Source organism: Anopheles gambiae, chromosome X (assembly GCF_943734735.2).
Source record: "Anopheles gambiae chromosome X, idAnoGambNW_F1_1, whole genome shotgun sequence".
In the NCBI taxonomy this organism is placed as follows: Eukaryota; Metazoa; Arthropoda; class Insecta; order Diptera; family Culicidae; genus Anopheles; species Anopheles gambiae.
The window spans coordinates 3,356,958-3,375,810 of NC_064600.1; the positions used below are offsets into that span (position 1 = coordinate 3,356,958).

The 18,853-nt window shown below is 51.5% G+C and overlaps 2 protein-coding genes across 8 annotated transcripts in view; both read left to right on the forward strand.

Annotated features, from left to right (window-relative positions):
- LOC1278391 (actin nucleation-promoting factor WASL) overlaps positions 1 to 6,250 on the forward strand; it is a 63,916-nt gene extending 57,666 nt beyond the window's left edge. Inside the window, exons 1-9 of one of the 7 annotated variants that reach the window (XM_061662105.1) lie at positions 47 to 303; positions 933 to 1,280; positions 2,154 to 2,381; positions 2,572 to 2,671; positions 3,637 to 3,774; positions 3,867 to 4,138; positions 4,266 to 4,391; positions 4,536 to 4,913; positions 5,107 to 6,250. In XM_061662105.1, the coding sequence (XP_061518089.1) occupies positions 1,146 to 1,280; positions 2,154 to 2,381; positions 2,572 to 2,671; positions 3,637 to 3,774; positions 3,867 to 4,138; positions 4,266 to 4,391; positions 4,536 to 4,913; positions 5,107 to 5,388 (1,659 nt within the window). In that variant the 5' untranslated portion in view covers positions 47 to 303; positions 933 to 1,145 and the 3' untranslated portion in view covers positions 5,389 to 6,250. Of the gene's footprint in view, positions 1 to 13; positions 304 to 378; positions 861 to 932; positions 1,281 to 2,153; positions 2,382 to 2,571; positions 2,672 to 3,636; positions 3,775 to 3,866; positions 4,139 to 4,265; positions 4,914 to 5,106 lie in introns of those variants that run through there. The other 6 variants (XM_061662168.1, XM_061662244.1, XM_061662324.1 and 3 more) reach the window with 6 other exon arrangements.
- Positions 6,251 to 13,277: 7,027 nt separating this feature from the next.
- LOC133391100 (uncharacterized) lies at positions 13,278 to 13,670 on the forward strand. Its single transcript, XM_061641614.1, has one exon. It carries the CDS (start codon positions 13,278 to 13,280, stop codon positions 13,668 to 13,670), a length of 393 nt encoding a protein of 130 aa, XP_061497598.1.
- Positions 13,671 to 18,853: the final 5,183 nt, after the last annotated feature.

Here is an 18,853-nt window from a genome sequence, read left to right on the forward strand (position 1 = left end):
CTCCATCTCCTTTACCGTGGGGCGTTGCTGTCCGCTGACATCAAGGTTAACAAATGCGTACAGCGCACATGACGTTTCCAGCCGTCATCGGGCTGACGATTGCTGTCAGCGAGGAAACACCATAAGAAAACAAAAGGGAAAAGAAAACGAAACGGGGGAATACGAGTGTGTGACAGTGCCAGCTGGGAAGTTAGCAAAACATTCGCAGTCTCGGGTCAGTATTGGGTGGTAGATGTGATGGGATTGAACCAATTTGCCTGCTCCTCTCTCTCTGTGGGCCGTCTGTAGTGGAAAACAGTGCAGGTGGGTGTGTTTTTTATCTAATATTTTGCTCGCATTCGTGTGTTGGGATCGTTGGTGTGTGTGATTGTGTAGTTTTTTTTTTAACTGGGGGTGCGAATGTCAGTGACAGTGTGCAAAAAATAAGACGGAACTTATTAGTAATTGTTTTGGGGATGGCTGTATTGATGTGTTGTGGAATGTAAAAAAAAAACTAGTCGTTTGGTGTGGTGTGTCCCAGAGCGCAAGTGAACAAGTGGTCGTGTTGGGACATTGCATTGTTTTTTTTTATTCCACCGCCGCACTCCCATAATCAAATCACATGCTCTTCTGCTGTGCTGTGAACGCGCTAGGCGTAGCATTTTTCCCTTCCTGTACGAGCTTTCAATGCAGCTGCTGGTGGTAGTACCCCTGCACACAATTACGGTGAAGCGCATTATCTTATCGCGGCGCTCTTCGCGGCTGCTGCTGTGCGTCACGCAACCCAACACGCCTACGCCCATCCCAACACAACACACACACACACAGTCCTTTCGTAACAAAACACGCATCCCACCTTCACTTCACTCGCTGGTGTGGTGGTATTTCGAACGGAAGCTGAATTTGTGTACTTCAATTTGTTGTATTTATATGTATATTTATATATATTTTAGACCAAATTGTAGTGACAATAGTGACAAAACAGCAACAACAGAAAACAGCAACGTGCGCGCGTGGATCGGCCCGGATTAGTGGCGACGAGAGGCTTCCTCCAAATAAGGGGTGCGCGGCTGCGGCTGGGTGGTATTTACATCCGGGGGGGAGCGAACCATACCGGAAGCGTTGCTGACTCGTGCAAACGCTCTGAACAGCCAGGAAAAGCAGGCATGAAACAACCGGCGGGTGGAGAGAATGCGGTTGACCGGAACTCGTCCTCGGCCAGCAAAGCGAACCGGCCCAGCACGCTGCTGACGAACGACGAAAATGATCAGCTTTTCCGCCTGCTCGGCCGTCGATGTCAGGTATGATTCATCGATTCGCTTTAAGGGTACACAAATATATATATTTGCGTTTATTACCACCACGGGTAGAGCAAAGGGGGAGTGTAAAATCGAGCACGCCCGGAAGGTTTCCTGGCGGCGCTTGCCAAAACTATCGTGGGGAAGAAGAGCAGCAGGGGCTTATCTTATCCCCCGCTAAGAGGGACCTTATCGCGTACAGTTGCAATGCCCTTTTAAGTCGTCTATGTTAAGCGATAAAAAGGCTTAACACACTGGTCCATGTTAAGGTATTTCTCTCACCAAAAGCTAGCAGCAAAATGATTTTTAATAGCACGACAATTTTATTGATTTGCATTGGAAAACATTTTTCAATATTTCGTTTCGGATTAGTGTTAGGAGCTCGGAATCGGATCTACCCGATTCCGATTCCGTGTTCAAAATCAATTCCGGAACCGATTCCAGAACCAATTTCAGAACCGATTCCGGAGTCAATTTCGGAGCCGATTCCAATTCCAGAGCCGATTCTGGAATCGATTCCCGAAACTGATTCCAGACCTACTATCCGGAAAACACTAACTCTAACCTACTCCAGAAAACTGCGAAGCCAGGCGGAATCGATTCTGACGAAAACTTCATTTTTGCATCACTTTCTTCTCGCTTCTTTCCTTTTATTAAAAAAAATCGTAGATAATATATTTTCCATTATTGATCTTGTGACTCAGGCTTTGCCGTAAAAAAAAAACTATTCTCTAAAATTAATATATTAACGTTAACGATCGACTACCATCGACCCTTTTTACTCCACCAAGTAAAGTTTTTGTGCTATCCTAAATGTACTCATATTCGGGGGAATGAACGTTCGTTTGCTTTCTTTTGCCGGCCCCACCTCCTCAGTCGCTCAGCACGGCGGTGGTGCAGCTGTACACGACCCAGTCGCCGGCCCACGCCTCCTGGGTGAAGCGGTGCACCGGTGCGCTCTGCTTCATCAAGGACAACATCCGCAAGTCGTACTACTTCCGGCTGTACTGTCTCAAGGCGAACCAGATGGTGTGGGAACAGGAGCTGTACGAGAAGATCGAGGTGACGCAACCGAAACCGTACCTAATCACGTTCGAGGGACAGGTATTTGCCTAGTTTTATAACCTTTTCCTTTTGTTTCTGTTTCTGCTTTTTTATCATTTTTGCAGCAACACGGGTTTGTTGTGCTGTTGTGCGCTCGTCCGTACGTTATGACCTCTAATGCCCAAATTTGTGTTTATTTATTTTGTTTTTGCTGCTGTCTTTACGCCCCGCGGGACCTACTGCAAACCAGGATGGTATAGTGGCATTTAACTTTGCTACCGAGGACGAAGCGGCTGCGGTGATGAACACAACCCTTACCACCATTCACAATCGCAACCGGAGGCGCGACGGTAAGCAGCTAAGCTGATAGTACGGACACAGGGGGTAGTAGTGGTTGTCCCTCGAAGGGCATGGGTGTTTTTTTTAGCATAGTCCACACAGGTTTAGCTCCGACATGATAATTGGAATACAAAAAAAAAGAAGAAGCAACAAAACAATAACGAAATGGTTAACACTACAAAAACGCGGCCTGCTGTGTTTACCTAAACATTCCCCACTGCCCAAGAGGGGTGGTGAGGAGGGGGGACCCATTGGATAGTGGTAGCATATTTCCCCATTCCTGTGCCGGTTCGGGAAGGTAAATGGACGGATGCGATAAGCCGGGCGGAGAGGGCACGGTTCCCACCCGAGGCACGTACCTTCCCGATAGGTGGCACGGAAAAACACCGCGATGCAGCAACAGTGTGTATGTGCGTGTGCGTTTACACACTGTAGCAAAAGAGAGGGATGGCTGCCACGCAGCCCCACTTTTAAGAAGCACGCAAAATCAATGCAACCCCCCGAAGGTCGTTCGTCTACTATTGAATTCAATTTTCCTCGCTGCAAACACGGCACCACCTACGTAGCTATAGATCCAAGACACAGGATGGTTAGGATCGAACGGTGTACGCCCCACGGGACAACGCTTTTATGGCGATTGTGTGGGCTAAAAATATGGATCTGGAGCAACGAAAAAGCCTCCAGAAAGGGAGCATCAATCGATCCGATGATGGCTTGTCAGGAGCGGATATATATGCTTAGCTTAGTTTTCGATCGTGCCCGCTGCGATATGAAGTGCTGGTGGTGCTTGAACTACAATCGGCACAGTCGCCGCAGTAGCAGGAAGACCAAAAGTAGTCTATATTCCCTAATTGGTGTAGCGTGTATTTCGAATGTCGCCATTAATTTCATTAAATCCTTTATTCGCCCTCCATCTCTCTTTCTTGCTTTTTCTCCCTTCCCTTTATCATCAAACCCCTCCCCGCGCGCTTTGCAGAGCGTATCAAGCGCAACAACACGCGGAAGGATCCGCCACCGGCCAGGCCACCACCGCTGCAAACGATACCGGGCGGTGGAACCGGCTCGAACATTCCCGATGCAGACCTGGGTGTCACCTACCGGAACAAGCAACCGTGTAAGCGCAGCGCCAGATGATTGAGCCCGCGAGAAAGGGACTGGTTTAAATTATTATTTAAAAAAAAAAATCCAAACTATCTTCCTTGACAGTTGCGAGCCCCTTTTCCGGGCCGGCAGTGCCGCCGATGCAGCAGGGAGCACAGCCGCTGGCTGCCGTCGCCCCGAGCCTGGGCAGCGCACTGCACCAGAAGCCGCGCAAGGTCAAGGGCATGGGCAAGCTGCAGAAGTCCGACATCGGGTCGCCGTCCAACTTCAAGCACGTGACGCACGTCGGCTGGGACCCGCACAGTGGCTTCGATTTGATCGGCGCGCAGGAATCGCTCAAACCGTTCCTCGAGAAGGCGGGCGTCGGGGATCAGCACGTAAGTGGGCAGCCGCCGCCGTTCGCACGGATGATGAAATTTATTCGTTTCCGTTTTTCCTTTCACGCAATTTTTTTTTTCCTCAACTGTCCGGACACGCTGTAAACCCCTTCTGCGCCTACCACAGCTGAAGGATCGCGATACGTGCGCGTTTATCTACGACTTCATCCAGACGAACAACGTGCTCGACACGGTCAAGTCGGAGCAGAGCAGCGGCCGCAAGCAGAAGCCCCCGGCGCCACCGCCCGTACCGGTTCGTACCACTACTACTACTACTACTACTACTACCACCCCCCATACCGAGGCGCCACCGCCCGGAACGCCACCTTGCTCCTCCCCCCCTTCGCACCACCAGCACCACTCACCTGACCATCAACATCATCATCATCCCCAACAGCATCCGCCGCCGCCGAGCGTGCCGGGCGGAAACCACCACCACCAGAACGGGCAGACGCGCAATCCGCCGCCGCCGCCGCCGCACCGCACGCTGCCGCCGCTACCGCCGACCACGCCGCCGAAGGTGGCGCCGCCGGCCATGCGACCGCCCCCGATGCAGCCCCCGCCGGCCGTCGCTGCTGCCCCTGCGCCACCGCCGCCCCCGCCGATGCCGGCCGGGCCTGTGCCGCCGCCGCCGCCCCCGATGATGCCGTCGCTCAAGCCGCCCGCCCCGGCCATTCCCGGTGGCGGTGGATCGGCCGGCGGCGGCGGCTCGGATGACGGTGGCGATGCCCGCTCCGCCCTGCTCGACAGCATACGCAAGGGCACTACGCTCAAGGTAAGTGGCCGGCGTGCCCGGTTTGTCACACTAAAGTTAGTTTTAATTATTGATCCCGTTTTTGGGTGACTTTTTGTTTGGGGCCGATTTAACTATCTCTCCTTCATTCTGGTATCATTTGTCGGTCGATCAAATGTCTAACAACATTTTTCTTCTTTTCCTCTGGTGTGTGTGTGTGTGTGTGCGCGTGTAGAAAGTGGACCAAAGCGCACACAGCAGTACCGGCAGTGGCGACATGCGGAACGATTTGATGACGGAGATACAGCAGGGCTTCCAGCTGCGCCCGGTCGCCAACCGGGAGCTGAACGCGGAACGCAACAGTGGCGGCGCGGGAGGAGGTGGCAGCGGTGACGTCGGCACCGATGCGCTGGCCGATGCGCTGCGCCGCGCCCTGGCCGAACGGGGCCGCGTCATTCGACCCTCGGACGAGGATGACAGTGATTCCAATTCCAACAACACCGACTGGGAGGACTAGAGCAACAGCCCAAAAAAAAAAAAAAAAAAGCAGCAGCGGCGGTGTTGTTTCTTACATTGTTTTTTTTTTCTGCAGGTGTTTTTATTTTAGCATTTAATTCTTTATTTTTTACATTTTTACGTCGTGCATCCGCAATGCGTGCGTTAGCCGAATTTGTTAAACCTGTCGTGTTTTTTCGCGTTTGTATTAAGCATTCCCCGTGTAATAACGCCGCTTTGTTTACATTTTTTGGACATACGAAGAGAAAACAATAAGTACTGTTGAACTACTACTACTTACTATCAGCATGCTGTTTGCCAAACGTGTGCTGCATCGTTTCGTTTATATTTTCGTGGGATATGAATAGTGTCCTCGTTTTGCAAAGCTCATAATACAAAACAAAAAGTGCATTTTAGAGTGCAGACTAAAAAAACCGCTAGTACTCCCTATTGCTTTATTTGGGTACTTCATCATTGTTCTGAAAGTTTGTTAATATTGAGATGCAAATTGTTCAACAAAAAAAAACAAGTAATTGTGTTTACTTTGAATTCAGCGCCTTTTAACACATCATGCGTACGGTAGGTGCCTATCAGAATTAACAAAAACATTATAATCGCAATGTTTTTTTTTCTGTTGTTGCTCAATGTGGTCGTGCGTTGGGGCGGAAACCCAAAAACATTCACGCGTCCAATGCACAGAAAGCTGTTGTACTTTTTTTTTTGTCCTTTCCCAAATGGAACCATTAAAACAGAAACACGCTTGTTATTTAACTTTGTCAATGTTATGAGGAAATGATAAACTGATCACGCGATAGAGCCGGTTGTAATTAATGATCATTTGTAATTGCAAATACTATAATAAAATACTGTTCTATTCACATTAACCATCGGCTAGAGATGTTCTGCATTTATCGTGTGTGTTGATGATCCGAACAGAACATTACTGTTATTATTTACATCAACTGTTTGTTTTGTTTTTACTTGCCCCCCACACCACAATGCCGGTGTTTTACTGCTCAGGATGCGTCCTCAACACCCAGACTGAGCGTACAGTACCACTGCCCGACAAGTTTAGGCAAGTGATATGACTTCTTTCAGGCCTGCTGTGAGCAACTTCCAACATGAGAAAAGAATTTATACCATGGTCAGGGGAGCTATATGCTATACCCCATTTGGTGCTATAAGAATCTAGGAAAACAGAAGCAAGTGTACTTTTAAGGTAGATATCCGCGCCTTGTTTCTACTTCGGGCTTGTCCACTACTCTGGCTATATCAGCTTGTTGAGGTGAACGCGTGCTTTGAACTTTATTACAAGCAAAAAGCGTCCGGAATAGTCGGAAAAGTGCTGGAAAAATTCTAGCTTGGTGTGGATTGAACTTCCCTGATCAGTCAGTGACACACCCCCAATAACCCCAATAATAGTGCAGCTCCTTCATCTCTCTCTTTCTCCATCTCTCCGTTGTGGTAGCCGACCGAGATCTCCGAGGTGACCGACCGAGATCTGCGATAATTCCACCCACCACCTCCTACTTAATCCTCTCCTCCCAAGGAATATTCCCCGCCTCGTCCGACTCACCTCTTTAGGGAATGTTCTGTTAGATATCATAGTATGCAACGTTGTGTTGTTGCATCTAAGTAGTCCATAGAATAGATTTTTTTTAAATATAAATAAGCAGTTTATTCGTTCCAATATACATTTGTTCCCAACTGCTTGCGCCCCCCAGACGCCAATTCCACGTCCCCAAATAGAATAGAATAAATGAGTTGAGGTTTCTGTGTTACTGCAATGTATACAGAACAGTTTAAGTTGTGTCCACCGTTTATTTGAAATTCCAACATGATCCCCACCCCCTCCGACTGCTCTTTACCAGGAATTTTCCCCTTCATCTCTTTGCTGTGGTAGTTGGTCGAGATTGTCGATGCATGTACTGTGGCAAGGTCGAGGTCGCTACACCGTTTTGAACGCGCTGACCTCCGCCACCGAGCTTTGCCCTCCGATAATTGCACCCACCACCTCCTACTAAACCCTCCCCACTCCTTCCTAGGAATATTCCTTGCCCCGTCCTACTCACCCCTTTTAGGGAATGTTCCCCACCCTCTCTTCTGACTGCCCTCTACCAAGAATTTTCCCCGCCTCCTCTTATCAGCCCTCCGACAATTTTCCCCACCTTCTTCTACCATCCCTCTGAGAATTTTCCCCTACCTCTACGGCTCCCTTCCACTTTCTCCAAATCCTCCGCCACCCCCTCCTCTATCTTTAAATTACGATTTCTTCCTCGAGTTTTTCGATTCACATTTTGCATAACGTCTCCAACAATATTGGGTGAGTCGAATGCTTTAACGTTTATCGCTTCATTAAAACTCACTTAACGCTATATTAATAGTGCAGCTCCTTCATTTCTTTGCTGTGGTAGTTGGTCGAGATTGTCGATGCATGTACTGTGGCAAGGTCGAGGTCGCTACACCGTTTTGAACGCGCTGACCTCCGCCACCGAGCTTTGCCCTCCGATAATTGCACCCACCACCTCCTACTAAACCCTCCCCACTCCTTCCAAGGAATATTCCTTGCCCCGTCCTACTCACCCCTTTTAGGGAATGTTCCCCACCCTCTCTGACTGCCCTCTACCAAGAATGTTCCCCGCCTCCTCTTATCAGCCCTCCGACAATTTTCCCCACCTTCTTCTACCATCCCTCTGAGAATTTTCCCCTACCTCTACGGCTCCCTTCCACTTCCTCCAAATCCTCGTGGAAAGGTCGAGGTCGCTACACCATTTTGGACGAGCTGAACTCCACCACCGAGCTTTGCCCTCCGATAATTGCACCCACCACCTCCTACTAAACCCTCCCCACTCCTTCCTAGGAATATTCCTTGCCCCGTCCTACTCACGCCTTTTAGGGAATGTTCCCCACCCTCTCTGACTGCCCTCTACCAAGAATTTTCCCCGCCTCCTCTTATCAGCCCTCCGACAATTTTCCCCACCTTCTTCTACCATCCCTCTGAGAATTTTCCCCTACCTCTACGGCTCCCTTCCACTTTCTCCAAATCCTCCGCCACCCCCTCCTCTATCTTTAAATTACGATTTCTTCCTCGAGTTTTTCGATTCACATTTTGCATAACGTCTCCAACAATATTGGGTGAGTCGAATTCTGTAACGTTTATCGTTTCATTAAAACTCACTTAACGCTATATTAATAGTGCAGCTCCTTCATTTCTTTGCTGTGGTAGTTGGTCGAGATTGTCGATGCATGTACTGTGGCAAGGTCGAGGTCGCTACACCGTTTTGAACGCGCTGACCTCCGCCACCGAGCTTTGCCCCTTTTGATAATTCCGCCTACCATCTCCTCCTATCCCCCTTTCCAACCACCCCACAGTAATTCCTGCCACGATTCCTCCCCGTGGGAATTTTCTCCATCTCATCCTACTACCTCTCCGAGAATTTTCCCCGTCTCCTGCTACCAATCCTCTGAGAACTCCTTCCTATCCTCCTCTCTATCTCTCCGCTTTGGTAGCCGGTAGAGATTTCCGTTGCATGTACTGTGGGATGGTCGAGGTCGCTGCACTGTGTTATATTTCACGTGCTGAGCAGTTCAGCGTGAGCCGTCGATACGACCTCCATCCGGCTGCGTTCGTTCGCGTCTAGACTGTAAGGTGAACGTTTTCGCGTAACCGTGAGCGAGGCTCGTGAACTAGTGGAAAGGCGGATTCATGTCCGTTTGATGGACGTTTTTATCACTGGGGTACTGCAGCCTTCATCGGATCAGGTGCGGTGCTACCGGTGAATAGAGAGTGATCGCAGTGATAACGCCGTCTTAAGAGGCTGGATCTGGGCTTTGCTGAGGTGTGGTGGTCTGCAGAAGTACCAGCAAGTACCATCACAGCAACAGCAGACGAGGAAGTCGCGCCGGTCCAAGCACGATTTGGGTTTGCTCTCGCTGTTGGCAAGAAGAGTTGGCAGATCGTTCGCCGGAAGATACACAGTTAGATGGCAAGAAGATCCGATTGAGTTGCTGCATCGGTATGGTTTGCCCCACCCACTCCTCTAGAGCGGCCATGAGACAAGCGGTGTCTAAAGATGGATCACATTGAGATAGGTTACAACATCCAGAATCCCATCGAAAAGCTGCCGGAGGGTGTCAGCACGCCGATACTCACTCAGTGGAATATCCCGTGTTGGTTCGACCCCTCCGGCTAAACAACGGAGGACCCCTGGACTCACCATGATAGCTGGGCTACCATCGGTCGATGTCCGGGGGTTGTTAGTGTCCCTCCCGTATGCGACGGCAGATTGGTGTCAAACCAGTTAGCTAGCTGGGTGGTCTACTTATCGAGGAAGCTACCCGAGTGCACAAGCGAATCCGCTCGCCGAATCGTGCGTGTTGTGGACAGACGTGCCGAGCCCTGGATTTGCCGCAGCAGTTGCAGCAGGGACTGTGGTTCAGGTCCTTGCTAAAAGAAGCCGAGACACCAACCATCGACTGTGATGGTTGCAGAATGGACCGAAACCTGAGAGCCCGGAAGCCGTCCGTCGACTGCAGCTTAGGCGCGGTCCCGAAGAAGTCCGTGGCAACTTCGAAGGTCGACACGGGACGAACGTCCCTAACGACAAAGGCTTAATGAAGAGAAGGAGATTCGCCTGCATCTCATGTTACAGGCTGAGAAGGCCAAAAAGGCCGAGCTGATGAAAACGGTGGCAAGCCTTCAGGCCACTATTGAGGGCCTGCAAAAGCAGCTGGCGGATGCCCAGCAGGCCAGGCTTGCCGCTGAAGCCGAGGCAAAGAAGGAGCGAGACGCAATGCTCGTCGAGATTCGTGATCTTGGGCAACAATTGCTGGCGTTGCCAGGTCAGCTGTCCTGACGCAACAGCAGCAATCGCAACCTGGCCCCTCAGCAGCAGTGGCGGTATCGCTCCGGGCAACACCCCAGGCGACGATGGGGGAAAGCAACCAGCAGGAGGAGCAGGTGAGCTATGCCGAGGTTGTCCGCCGCAATTATCGCGGCACGGCTAAGAAGAAACCCCGGCAGCCCCCACAGCAGCAGCAGCAGCAGCAGCAGCAGCAACAACAGCAACAACAGCTGCGGCACGAGCAACGGCGTCGAGCGCGCCCTCGGCAGGACCAGCCCATTTTCGAGCCAGCCGAGGGAATCTCGTACAAGGCGCTATTCGAAAAAATCCACCTAAACCCGCGCTTGGCCGAGGAGAACAAGGGAGTCCACCACCAGGGCTACCGCACGTCCCGCGACTTCCTTCGCCTCGAGCTGACAAAGGACGCAGACGCCGCTGTGTTGCTGCAGCGCATCCAGGAGGAGGTGGGAGCGCCGAGATGGTACGCAGCGTGCCCGTGTCCAACTACCACGGCGGGATGCGGATTTCTTGTTAGAAAAACGCATCGTGGTCGGACACTCGGTGTGCTTGGTGCGCAGTGCCCCTAAGCAGCAGCGAAGCGCGGTTCGCTGTTTCCGCTGTCTTGAACGTGGCCACACCACAGCGGATTGCCGGGGTGAGGACCGTTCGGGTCTCTGCTTACGCTGTGGAGCTGCCGACCATCGCGCAGCAACGTGTACGAAGGACTCGAAGTTCGTTTGTGGCGGCCCTCATCGTCATCGCCGTCACAACCCTCATCGAATCGTCGCCCCCATATGTCCAGGCCCGTAACGACAAAGTTGAACGTCCTGCAGCGCAAATCACTGTGAGAACGCCCAGGACCTGGCGTTGCACGTGATGACCACCGAGGGTCTCGACGTTCTGCTCTTGTCCGAGCCCTATTGCGTACCGCGCAACAACGGCAAGTGGGTGACGGACGAGAGTAAGACGGTTGCCATCGTCGTTAACGGCAACCGGCTGCCGATACAACGTATCAGGCACCGTCAGACCCTCGGTGTGGTTGTAGTTGTTGTGGGCAGCCGTGCCGACCCCTGGACTTGCCGTGGTAGTTGTGCTACCACTGGTCAATGTCCAGGGGACGACAGTATGTCACGCACACTGTCGTACGCACACTAAGCGCGGGCCGCTTAGTGTGTGTTGTGCGCTCGGACAAGCAAGTGTTGCGAGCAGCCGGTCGAGCAAGGCTCCCGCAAAAATGCCCCAGGACAAGGGTCTATGGCCGGAGGGTGTCACCACACCGATATTCCCGCAATGGAATATGCGCGTGTCGGTTCGACCCCCTCCGGATAAGTAAAGGGGGGAGATGTTGTGATCAGCCGTGCCGACCCCTGGACTTGCCGTGGTAGTTGTGCTACCACTGGTCAATGTCCAGGGGACGACAGTATGTCACGCACACTGTCGTACGCACACTAAGCGCGGGCCGCTTAGTGTGTGTTGTGCGCTCGGACAAGCAAGTGTTGCGAGCAGCCGGTCGAGCAAGGCTCCCGCAAAAATGCCCCAGGACAAGGGTCCATGGCCGGAGGGTGTCACCACACCGATATTCCCGCAATGGAATATGCGCGTGTCGGTTCGACCCCCTCCGGATAAGTAAAAGAGGGAGATGTTGTGGGCAGCCGTGCCGACCCCTGGACTTGCCGTGGTAGTTGTGCTACCACTGGTCAATGTCCAGGGGACGACAGTATGTCACGCACACTGTCGTACGCACACTAAGCGCGGGCCGCTTAGTTGCGCGCTCGGACAAGCAAGTGTTGCGAGCAGCCGGTCGAGCAAGGCTCCCACAAAAATGCCCCAGGACAAGGGTCTATGGCCGGAGGGTGTCACCACACCGATATTCCCGCAATGGAATATGCGCGTGTCGGTTCGACCCCCTCCGGATAAGTAAAGGGGGGAGATGTTGTGATCAGCCGTGCCGACCCCTGGACTTGCCGTGGTAGTTGTGCTACCACTGGTCAATGTCCAGGGGACGACAGTATGTCACGCACACTGTCGTACGCACACTAAGTGCGGGCCGCTTAGTGTGTGTTGTGCGCTCGGACAAGCAAGTGTTGCGAGCAGCCGGTCGAGCAAGGCTCCCGGCAGGGCACGGTACGGCTGGCGCACGGCCAAGTATATATAGTGTGTATTGTGGGGAACGTTCCAACGTTCAAGGGGAACTGAGCGGACACAACTCGGTTTCCGCCCAGCCGACCGGACGTAACATTCGCCAGCAGTGTCATCAGCCGTCTCGACCCGCGCGAAGACAGCGCCCGTGGCTGGCGTGTGCCCGACGTGGCGACGCTGAGTGATCACCGATACGTCCGGTACGAGGTTGGCGTGAGTCCACCACCAACGAGGGATCGGGCAGCACGGCGTGGACAGCGCCCGGCCCGAGTAAGCAACGCCGGTACGCGCTGGAAGACCAGTCAGTTTGACTCCCAGCTCTTCGGAAAAAACGCTGACTGTAACGGGCTTCACCCGTCGAATCAATAGCGTCAAGAGCCTGGTTGAGGCACTGACCAGCGTCTGCGACGAGACGATGTCGCGGGTCTTCCCAGCGCAGGACCACACAGGTCGGCCAGCTTACTGGTGGACTCCGGCGATCCAGTCGATGATCGACGACTTCTCCAGGAAGTAGCAACTGGCGACGAGGACTATTCCGCGGGACCAACAGCTCCTAACGGAACTTCAAGCTGCCAGGGAGAGCCTATTCGTGTGAGTAAGAACGAGGCGTTCGACTGGTTCATATTGTGGAACATTATGTACGACGGTGTGCTAGCCGTAGAGCTCCCTGAGGGCGCCTCCATCGTGGGATTCGCCGATGATCTTGCGATCCTGGCAGCGGGGACTACACCGGAATACGCCGCGGCGATAGCGGAGGAAGCAGTAGCAGGCGCCGGAGAAGACGGAGCTGCTGATGATCTCCAGTAAGCGCAGTGGATATCGTAACATCCCGGTTAACATCTGCGGGGTGGAAGTGCGCTCGAAGCGGTCGATCCGTTACTTGGGGGCCATGCTGCAGGACCACCTATCGTGGCGCCCACACGTTGAGATGGTCGCGGACAAGGCCCTCCGTGTGGTGCGAGCGTTGCGCGGTATCATGCGCAACCACAGCGGCCCCCAAGTAAGTAATCGGAAGCTGCTCGCCGCAGTGGCCGCATCCATCATTCGTTACGGCGCACCCGTCTGGGCGGAAGCCACGGACCTGCAGTGGTGCAGACGGATTTTGGATCGCGTGCAGCGCCCCCTGGCCCAGGGCATTACGAGCGCCTTCCACTCAACGAGCTGCGAAGTAGCGGTAGTTCTAGCTGGGGAACTGCCCTACCACCTCCTGGCGAAGGAAGACGCCCGCTGCTACAATCGACAGCAGTCCAGCCCGGACAGCAGTCGAGAGGCGATTCGCCAGGAGGAGAAGGAGACATCGCTGCAGCTGTGGCAGCAATAGTGGGACGACGTGGCGGCAAACAACACCAGCCGCTACTTACGTTGGGCCCACCGACAAGTGCCAGACGTGCGCCTGTGGACGGGACGGAAGCCTGGGGAGGTGGATTTCTACCTCTCCCAGATTCTCAGTGGACACGCCTTCGTACACGAGTTTCTGCACGTGTTCGGCTTTGCTCCGTCCCCGGATTGTCCCAGGTGCGCAGGGTCGGTCGAGTCGGTGGCCCACGTAATGTTCGAGTGTCGCGGAGAAGGCCCTGGTGCGTGGTGCGAGCATTGGTTACCCGCCGAGTATCGGCAGGCGTTCCACAGGGGTCCATATTGGGCCCCACACTGTGGAACATGGTCATCATGTACCACATGTCGACGGCGTGCTAGCCGTAGAGCTCCCTGAGGGCGCCTCCATCGTGGGATTCGCCGACGATCTTGCGATCCTGGCAGCGGGGACAACCCCGCTCTGTCCCCGGAATGTCCCAGGTGCGCAGGGTCGGTCGAGGTGGATTGCGATGCCGAGGTGGTATCAGCGGTGTTGGCACGCACAGCGCCCAACGATGCAGCGGAGTCGACAGGGGAGGTTGAGGAAGAGAAGGCCAGTCCTCCAGTGCCACCATTCCCCCCGCGTAGCCGAGGATTGCCTCCCTCCCCGAGAACACTGGAGTCTCCGCCGGCGCAACCGCATGCAGCAGCAGTACCGCAGAAGACATCTGGCCGGCGAACTTGGAGTGGTTCCGCAGGGTCGCCAGCGACGCGGCAGAGGAACTCGAACGGCGTCGGCTCAACAGGCGGCGTAACAGTCGAGAGAGAAGGCAACGGCGGCTGGATCAAGGCAGCACGGAGGTCGAGGCTCAGCCTCCCCCATGGAACGCTTGCTCGTTCCGATCCCTTTACACACGTTGGAGGTACACGTTGGAGGACGTGAAGACAATCTATTGCCAGCGCCATGCAAGCATAGGGAGTCCCGAACAGCCTCCAACGAATGCTTGGGAACTATTTCGAAGGCGATGTTGTTTTTTCGATATAAGGGAAGGCTCCGTCGCATGTCAGCGCCGACGTTCCACAGGGGTCCAATTTGGGCCCTACCCTGTGGAATGTTATGTACGACGAGGTGCTGTATGTGCCGCTATCCCTCGGCGTCTTGGAATCATCGGGTATGCGGATGAGCTGGCACTGCTGATCCCAAGTACCACCACTGACGTGGTGTACGCAACAACAGAGGAAGCCGTGGTCCCTTCCAAATCACCTACGCTACTCTCAATTCCAGCTACCACCCATCTTATCCAACGCTCATAACCCACCTTCGCTGCCCATCCAACCCTATCTCGCTACCCATTAAACTCAACTCTCACAATCATCCTATCCTTAACCGGGCAATTATCCCAATAAAAGGTCTGCAGTGCCGGAATCGCAACCCCGTATGCAAGCGGAGTAAGTAAACGCTACACTGTTCTTAGGGAAGAACGGAACTGACTTTATTCATTCAATTCTACGCCGCTATCTTTCACTAGCGATGCCTAATCCTAATTTTCCTAATCCTAGTTTCCTTATGCCCTATGTCCTTATGATGAATACCCCCACCCTTATTTTAATGTGACTTCTATGCCCACGCACTTTACGCGCGCATCCTAATTACTAACACTACTTAAACTACTAATCGCACTAGCTGTCCTAATCTATAAAGTGGGCGTGGCCTTCCTATCTAATCCTATGCTATAGTTCATCCTACTTCCGAATTCAAAACAAATGCCATCCTCTCGGTTCGCCAAAACAAATGTTCATCAGGAAACGCAGAACGAATGCTGCCTATAAGGCAACACTTTGTGTATCACACAACTGGAAACAAATCGTGAATAAAGTGCATTCCTTGTTATAGCGTACAAGCATTCACAGGCCTTTACATTTGGTTTACTGTTCCGTTTGTACTCGTTATTCCGTTATCATTTTGTACTCGTTATTCCACCGTGTGTCTTTCTACTTCGAATAGTGTCGGCGGCTACTACTGAGAGTCCAGCGGAAAGCCGTCATCAGGGTGGCACGGACATTCCGTACCGGCAGGTATGCTCTGTCCCTCTCATGTTAATGGTGAAGATAGAATCGTATGCCATCGGCTCTTCATGCGGGCGTGGGCATCACCGTTCAAATAGACATAGAGCGACAATTTTACAAAGTGAGCTACTCATCTCGCGCGACATTTCTGCTTCACCCGAAACAATCGAATTATTCAGTTTGTTTACGAGCCAGATTAATACCAAACGCAAGAAAATAGTTTTGAACACATTTTAACTTATTTTTTGTTATTTCAAACATAAATCAAGTTGGTTGACTGGGTCAAATGAGCTACTTTGATCTACGCGGAGTGAAATGTTGAGCTATTTTTTGTCGTGCTAGTTTTTTTCCGTACTTCCGCCTCTTACCTCTTAACCTTCCTACCTAACCTTCCTCACCCTCCTAACGCTCCTACTCCTCCTAACCTTAACAATCCTTCCATACCCTGCCAAACCACCCACGTTACCCACACTTCGAACCTTACTACCCATCCAATCGAACCCTCCTAGCCACCTTTGCTGCCCTTCCAACCCTACCTCGCTATCCATCCAACCCAACCCTCACAATTCTCCCATTCCTACCAACCAATCCTCATTTTCCACCCAACCCATCCTCGCTACTCCACCATCCCAATTCTCCCAAACATCACAACCCACCCTCACAACTTCACCGTCGTTTCCCATCCAAACCATTCTCGCTACCCCAATCATCACAACCTTCACAACTTACCGTCACTACCCACTCAACCCTTCCAAACAAACCTTACCTTACCCACACATCCATCCCACCCAACATAATACGATCTTCACATCTGTTATCGAGTTAGTAACGTTATTCTTATTATCTTGTCTTCAACAGGCCAACGAACGAGGAAGGAAGGACGGCAGAGGTACGTGCCCAAACGTACACACATCAGCCTCGACAAACAACGAAGAACGCTAGAGAGGGATGACGGCAACAGAGTAGCACAGTTCCTCTTCGCTTACCCGTGTGCGAGTGTGTTTGTGCTTATGAAGAAAAGGTTAAAAATAAAAATGTATATCGGAATTGTAAGAGTGTCTGTATTCATTTCAACGCGAAAGAAAGGGAAAGGTGCTCACATAAGACGTAAGTACACATTTATGCAACATGTTTCGCGTTGCCGCGACGTTTTGCTCATTGAGCCTTACCGTTCAAATAGACAATAGAGCGTAAAGTAGGTCTGTTTGCTAAATTGAGCTACTTTTTGTCGCCTATTGGAACGCTTACAGGAGCTTTTAAGCGATTATTTTAACGGGCGCCCAGGTAGCGCCCGATGAGTCCGCAGTTGTATGGTTTTTGCTACAGGGGAACGTCTCTGTACGTCTATTAGCACGGTAACACCGCGCTTTGGCAGCTTTCGAACAAGCGATCAGGACTCGAACAAACAAGACAAACAAACAAATTTTACAAACTGAGCTACTCATCTCGCGCAACATTTCTGCTTCACCCGAAACAATCGAATTATTCAGTTTTGTTTACGAGCCAGATTAATACCAATCGCAAGAAAATAGTTTTGAACACATTTTAACTTATTTTTTGTGATTTCAAACATAAATCAAGTTGGTTGACTGGGTCAAATGAGCTACTTTGATCTACGCGGAGTGAAATGTTGAGCTATTTTTTGTCGTGCAAGTTTTTTTTCCGTACTTCCGCCTCCTACTTACTTAGTTACTTTCCGTACTTCCGCCTCCTACCTCTTAACCTTCCTACCTAACCTTCCTCACCCTCCTAACGCTCCTACTCCTCCTAACCTTAACAATCCTTCCATACCCTGCCAAACCACCCACGTTACCCACACTTCGAACCTTACTACCCATCCAATCGAACCCTCCTAGCCACCTTTGCTGCCCTTCCAACCCTACCTCGCTATCCATCCAACCCAACCCTCACAATTCTCCCATTCCTACCAACCAATCCTCATTTTCCACCCAACCCATCCTCGCTACTCCACCATCCCAATTCTCCCAAACATCACAACCCACCCTCACAACTTCACCCTCATTTCCCATCCAAACCATTCTCGCTACCCCAATCATCACAACCTTCACAACTTACCGTCACTACCCACTCAACCCTTCCAAACAAACCTTACCTTACCCACACATCCATCCCACCCAACATAATACGATCTTCACATCTGTTATCGAGTTAGTAACGTTATTCTTATTATCTTGTCTTCAACAGGCCAACGAACGAGGAAGGAAGGACAGCAGAGGTACGTGCCCAAACGTACACACATCAGCCTCGACAAACAACGAAGAACGCTAGAGAGGGATGACGGCAACAGAGTAGCACAGTTCCTCTTCGCTTACCCGTGTGCGAGTGTGTTTGTGCTTATGAAGAAAAGGTTAAAAATAAAAATGTATATCGGAATTGTAAGAGTGTCTGTATTCATTTCAACGCGAAAGAAAGGGAAAGGTGCTCACATAAGACGTAAGTACACATTTATGCAACATGTTTCGCGTTGCCGCGACGTTTTGCTCATTGAGCCTTACCGTTCAAATAGACAATAGAGCGTAAAGTAGGTCTGTTTGCTAAATTGAGCTACTTTTTGTCGCCTATTGGAACGCTTACAGGAGCTTTTAAGCGATTATTTTAACGGGCGCCCAGGTAGCGCCCGATGAGTCCGCAGTTGTATGGTTTTTGCTACAGGGGAACGTCTCTGTACGTCTATTAGCACGGTAACACCGCGCTTTGGCAGCTTTCGAACAAGCGATCAGGACTCGAACAAACAAGACAAACAAACAAATTTTACAAACTGAGCTACTCATCTCGCGCGACATTTCTGCTTCACAAGAAACAATCGAATTATTCAGTTTGTTTACGAGCCAGATTAATACCAAACGCAAGAAAATAGTTTTGAACACATTTTAACTTATTTTTTGTGATTTCAAACATAAATCAAGTTAGTTGACTGGGTCAAATGAGCTACTTTGATCTACGCGGAGTGAAATGTTGAGCTATTTTTTGTCGTGCAAGTTTTTTTTCCGTACTTCCGCCTCCTACTTACTTAGTTTCTTTCCGTACTTCCGCCTCCTACCTCTTAACCTTCCTACCTAACCTTCCTCACCCTCCTAACGCTCCTACTCCTCCTAACCTTAACAATCCTTCCATACCCTGCCA

What these genes read in the sequence shown, in the direction of transcription:
- LOC133391100 (XM_061641614.1), top strand. Translation starts at nt 13,278, where the DNA reads ATGGTCGCGGACAAGGCCCTCCGTGTGGTGCGAGCGTTGCGCGGTATC.